Below are 5,410 nucleotides of genomic sequence, written 5' to 3'. Positions count from 1 at the left end.
TGTAACAGCAGTGCACATAAACCAGTTTCAAAATGGCCAAAACCAGTTTGAGATAAGCCTGGCTGAATGTAGTATGAGACTTAACTGATTGAACTCACACTGGTTTATGCAATGTCTGTCCCAAAACCCTTCCTGGTTTAAGTTAAATCAGAGTACTCTAGCATCCCAGCATCCTGTCTGGGACCAGCTCTCTGCTCCAGTAGAGCAGGGCTGGCTCTGCCCCTCTGCTCCTGAGCCAGAGCAGGGACAGGCAGGGGCAGGGGTCTGGTGAGGGAGGGGTTTAATTTTCCCCTCCCTGTCCCACCAGCAGGGACCTGAGCTGGGTCTGCCAGGCTCTCCCCCCTCACTGTTGCAGCGGTGCGCCAGCATGGCCCCTCAGGCAGAGGGGGTAAGGAGGGGGGGGTTATTCCCTGCTCTACCCCTGGGGGGCTGCAGCTGGGTCTGCCCGCCCTGACCACAGCCACTTGCTCCCTGCTTGGGGCAAGCAGTGGAATAAGCCCTATCTGCCAGATGCTAGAGAGAGGCGGAATAATCCCTGCCCCTGCTGGCTGGTGTCTGGTTGTGCCCCCACCCAGCCGCTGCAGCAGCGAGGGGGCAGAGCCTTTGATGGGGGCAGCAGCCCCTGTCACAGTGTCAGGGAGGATGAGCCCCTTCCCGGCAGGGGGCCCTGCTGCAGGGCTGGCAGAGCTGCAGCAGACTGCGCACAGCAGCCGGGATTTGGAGGGGGCCAGAGCTGCCCACAGCACCACTGCCATGCTGCACAGCAGATTTCCTCACCCTGCAACATGGCCCACTGCCAGAAGAAGCTCACACTTGGGGAAGCCATGACAGGGGGTGCTGCCCCTGTCACAGTCACTCCCCCCTTGCCGCTTCAGTGGCCAGGCAGGGACAAGGGCAGATGCCAGCTGGCAGGGCTTCTTGGTGGTGGGGGGGGGGGCAGGGAGTGGGGTACCCCCAGGGCACCACAGCAGGGATTACCTATCCCAGCTGCTGCTGATCACTCTCCGCCTGGGGCAAGCAGCAGAATAAGCCCCATCTTACCCCCTCCTGCCAGCATGTGGCAGGGTGGGCAGCAGAGGAGTTAGTCCACCGCTTGCCAAGCAGGGAGTGAGCAGCAATGGTGATTGGGCTGGGCAGACCCAGCTGCGGTCCCCTGGAAGCAGTGGGGGTAGAGGGGAAATAACCCCCCTCCTTGTCCCCTTTGTCCCAGGCGCCATGCTGCCCTGCTGCTGCAGCTGTGAGTGGGGGAGTGCCTAGCAGACCTGGCTCAGGTCCCTGCTGGTGGGATAGGGAGGGGGGAATTAAACCCCTCTCTGGCCAGTTCAGCCCAGGCTGGCTATGCCCCTGTCCCAGCACAGTTTCCCTGCAGCCAAGGGCATGCTCTAGTGCCCCCTGCTGCCTGGCCTGAGCAACTGCAGTCATGTGTCTGCATTTCCTCTGTCCAGAGCGCTGTTACAAAGCCAGTTCAGCCTAGGCAGGCTAGACTAACCTGCAAAGATTGAATCAGTTCAGGCTCTGGCGTTTTGAAGGTCTGTCCCTAGTCCAAGTGGTTCATCTTGTCCACAAAGGCAGCAATTCAGCACTGGGGGGTTTCTGGAGCAGCTGAGTCAGAGTTGCCAGGCCACCTCAGACCACAATGCATTATTTCAGCTTGTTGCTCCAAAAAGGTTGCCATCCCCTGGTTCAGGGCCTACTGTTAGCTGCATACAAACATTGCATGAGAACTGAAAATCATCTAACAGACAATGAACCAGAAGTACCGGCAAACAGTGGTAGACCAGATGCATGTGGTAAGGTAGTACAGGGATTTGGTTTGGTTTGGTATGTGTTGTTTAACATTTTCACTATTTGCAGGTGGTGTATAGAAGTAATTATTTGCATTCAGTGATTTAATTCTAGTGGGAATGGCTACAAAAAACACTGACGACTGAGAAATAATGGAGTTGATCTCTCACAGGGACTATTTGGAGCTTGCCATAAAAGTCCTTTGTATTCCTTGGATGAAAGTGTACATGCAAGCAATACTTCTCTGGAGCCCATGGGTAGTATGCTCAGCAATGGGCTTCACCAAATTACTTGAGTAATTCCTCCAATACCATCAAGACGAAATTATGTCGTATGGTGGATGCAAACTGAATAAGTGATGTCCAGTGGGATTTACAAAGGTGGGTAGATATCTGAATCCTTCAAAAAAAAAAAGGCAGATATTTGCACTTTCAGGTTTCTAAATGCCTCTGAAAACATAAATGTATAGTTTATATTACCAGCATTCTGGGCTAAACTGAGGGAGAAGAAAACAGTGAAGCCGAGTTTCAGAAAAATCATCCTGAGCTACCCTGTGGTTAGTCTCCTAATGAAAATCTTATTCATAAGAAGGAACCTGGATTAAATCACTTAGCTTCTTTCATGATCTAAATGTCCTTCCGGGATGAAAGAAATGCACCTCATATTGGAGCAGAAGGTGGCAATGGCAATTAGGTCTGTCGGGAAACTGTTTTTGGGCCAGCCTCTATGAAGTTTGTTCTCCTGCCCAGACCCCCTCTACCCTTCATGATGAGAACTCTTGTGATAACGAGAAGAATGGTCAACAAGACTTCATCCTGGAGCTGCAGGTAGCCTTTTAGATATCCTGGACCCAGACCACAAAATGCCTTGAAGATAAGCATTGAGCCCTTGAATGTGATTCAAAAGACTATGGGAAGCCAAAGTGGAAAGCAGAGGACACATTTAATATGCCCATGGTAGCCTGTGCCGGTAAGGAAATGCATCATAGCATTCTGAACTGGTTTGAGCCTCCTAAATATTGAGATCTGTGGGAGCAGAGTTGTCAGCGCTGAGTGTTTTGGAAAATACCACCCAATAAGTGTTATTTAAGTGTTCAGTAATGGTTGCTAATGGCCATTGGATTACGCCATTAGCTTGAGTAACCAGCTACTATTGCATAACCAGCTCCTTTAATCTTTTCTTATAATTCACTTCTGTTGTTATTCCCCTGTGCATTTCTCTTGATAATTTTTTCTTTGATCTACTTCCAAAATGTCAGTATATTTGCGGTTAATGAGACGCCTACAACTAAAAACCGTATTCCAGATGTAGCCACCCCAGAGCCATAGAGAGGACAACTACTTCCTTGTGCTGTGATGTAATACCTTTATGAAAAAAGCCCCAAGTTACACTGGTGTTTCTTTCCATCTTGTTTCCATATCACATCAGAAGTCACATCCCTTATCTGAGGGGTGTCAAATGTTCAAGCTATAGGCTAGATCTGTCTTGCAGAGTCACTCCATCTGGCCTGTGGGGCTCCTGGTGGACCAGGGAATTTGGGAACAGAGCCCTGCTGAAAAGAGTGGTTGGCAACGGTAGGGAGAGCAAGGGTTGTGCAGACAGACTGCTTGGCTTGCTGGCACTGCCAATGGCCCTGCAAAGAAAGAGCCCTGTAGTCTGGATCCAGCCTGCCGCACAGGGCGAGTTTGACACCTCTGCCTTATACTGCCAACTAGGACTGCTTGAGGTCATCTGCTTCATAGTCAGTAGGGTCGGAAGGGACCTGAGCAGATCATCAAGTCTGACCCATGGCCATGGACCTCCTTGGACCTGCTTCATCTTTAATCACTTTTCAAGTTCCTTAATCCTATTGAGTATCTACAGTTTAGGTTACTTTAGCCTGTGAAAATCTTTCTTCTTAATCAGTTTGCATTGTTGCAGTGACAAAGTATTACTGTTAGGTTGGTCATATCATAACACATAATAACAGGGTACACAGCAGCATATTGAACTGATTACGAGCTGTATGACCCAAAACAGCTGGAGAACCCCAGGAGCAGGTTCACACTGCTTCATACCACTTTGCAGCCACTTCAGAACTCTGCATTTAATACTGCTGGTATCATGGCACCCAACAGGAGAGGGAAATTAAAGGGGACCATAGCAATCTCCACTTAGCACAACTGCAGGTGCACATCAGTGTTTTCCAAAAATAAAAAATAAAAAAATGACCAGCTTGTTAAGAAAGTATATGCTATATTCAAATGTATAGATAGTAACCCACTTAAGCGGAGAAAAACACATTTCCTTTAAGATATAAATACCTCTTGTTGATTGGAGCTCACTTTTCTTTTCAATATGTAACTAGTAAATGAAGCAAGCTTCTGATAACTTTTCTCTCATTGGAATCACTGGGATCACTCCAGAAGGAAGGTACAACTAAAACTGTCAGAAACCACCCTTTAATAATTAACCTGTGGCTCCTTAAATTAGTTAAAATGTGCCAATTGGAGCAGTGTTTGTCATAAATAGCTGATGAGCATAGTGATTAGAAACTCATGCAGTAGCCAATATTTTTGTCTTTACTGCTGTGTGCTTAGGAGGAATAGGTCAGTGGCTATCAAGCAAGATGAGGAGAATAACAACTAGAAATAAGTTAGCAGTAATTAAAACTTGCTTGTACTTGATTGATTTGTTTTATTGGGTAAGTTTTTTTTTTAAATTAACTTTTCAAGCTATTTGTTTTGTCAAATTGTATTTTGAGCCTTGATTACTTTTTTTTTAATGTCATTTAGGCAAAACTACTAATTACCCTGGTATAATTCTCTGTTACATGGCTTTAACGATGTTAAATTTCTAAATGACTGCTAGCGCATAAGATCCTCTTAATGTTTCATTTTTAAACCTATAAAGATGGATACTAAATGACTCTTAATTTCTCTTCTTCCTTTTCCCTAGTTCAATGTAATAGGGTATTCTTATCCTGAAGGTCCATTGCACTTGGCTCCCTCTTCCTGTTTGTGTTAGTTAACTGTTACCCTGGGAAGTGTTTGGACGGTAGGGCTGGATGATTGTGTTTCTATCTTTTGTTGTAAGGCTCTGTTATTTTGAGTCTTAGCATCCTACAGCAGGAATCTGAATAGAAATAATGGATCTAAAAGAACTCTAACTAGTGTCTACTCTAAGGTGTATCTGTCTTGGGTTTCTGGCTAGTTTTGCAAGTGAACCCTTCTAGTTCTCTCCCTCTTGTGACCTGTTGCTAAAAGAATACACAGCCCATATCAACCACCCCTTCTCCTAAGCGCAAGGAGACTAGGGAGGACTGCTGTGAACTTGCTGCTTTCTTTTTAGTGCTGTGAAAGAAGGGCAGAAAGGAAGATTAAGTCCCTCAAACTGTGTGTGGTAGCCAGAGTATCTACACAAGTTTTTAGTTGGTAAACACTACTTAAATTGTGTTGCTACAACTTGGTGTTGGCAAATAGCTACTTGCTTATGTGAAAAGTGCGTGGGGTTTGGTTTAGTTTTGTATAATGGCTGAAGAAGCATGTAATATCTCACTTTTTAAACAGTAACTAGCTAGGAAAACTCCATGGTAATATGCAAGTTGAAAGAGGGGATAGGACTGCCAGAACCCCCCCCCCCCCCC

General features: G+C 46.6%; 1 protein-coding gene across 2 annotated transcripts in view; it reads left to right on the top strand.

Annotated features, from left to right (window-relative positions):
* Window positions 1-4,361: 4,361 nt before the first annotated feature.
* Window positions 4,362-5,410, top strand: part of LOC109301414 (tetraspanin-7-like) — a 12,444-nt gene continuing 11,395 nt past the window's right edge. The window contains exon 1 of one of the 2 annotated variants that reach the window (XM_019522571.1): window positions 4,362-4,468. In XM_019522571.1, coding sequence (XP_019378116.1) covers window positions 4,394-4,468 — 75 coding nt within the window. In that variant the 5' untranslated portion in view covers window positions 4,362-4,393. The remainder of the gene's footprint in view (window positions 4,469-5,410) is intronic. The other variant, XM_019522570.1, reaches the window with a different exon arrangement.

Source organism: Gavialis gangeticus, unplaced genomic scaffold (genome assembly GCF_001723915.1).
Source record: "Gavialis gangeticus isolate Ggan-Ray unplaced genomic scaffold, GavGan_comp1, whole genome shotgun sequence".
NCBI lineage: Eukaryota > Metazoa > Chordata > Crocodylia > Gavialidae > Gavialis > Gavialis gangeticus.
The sequence above is the reverse complement of the archived record's forward strand: the minus strand, read 5'-3'. Positions and strand labels throughout refer to the sequence as shown.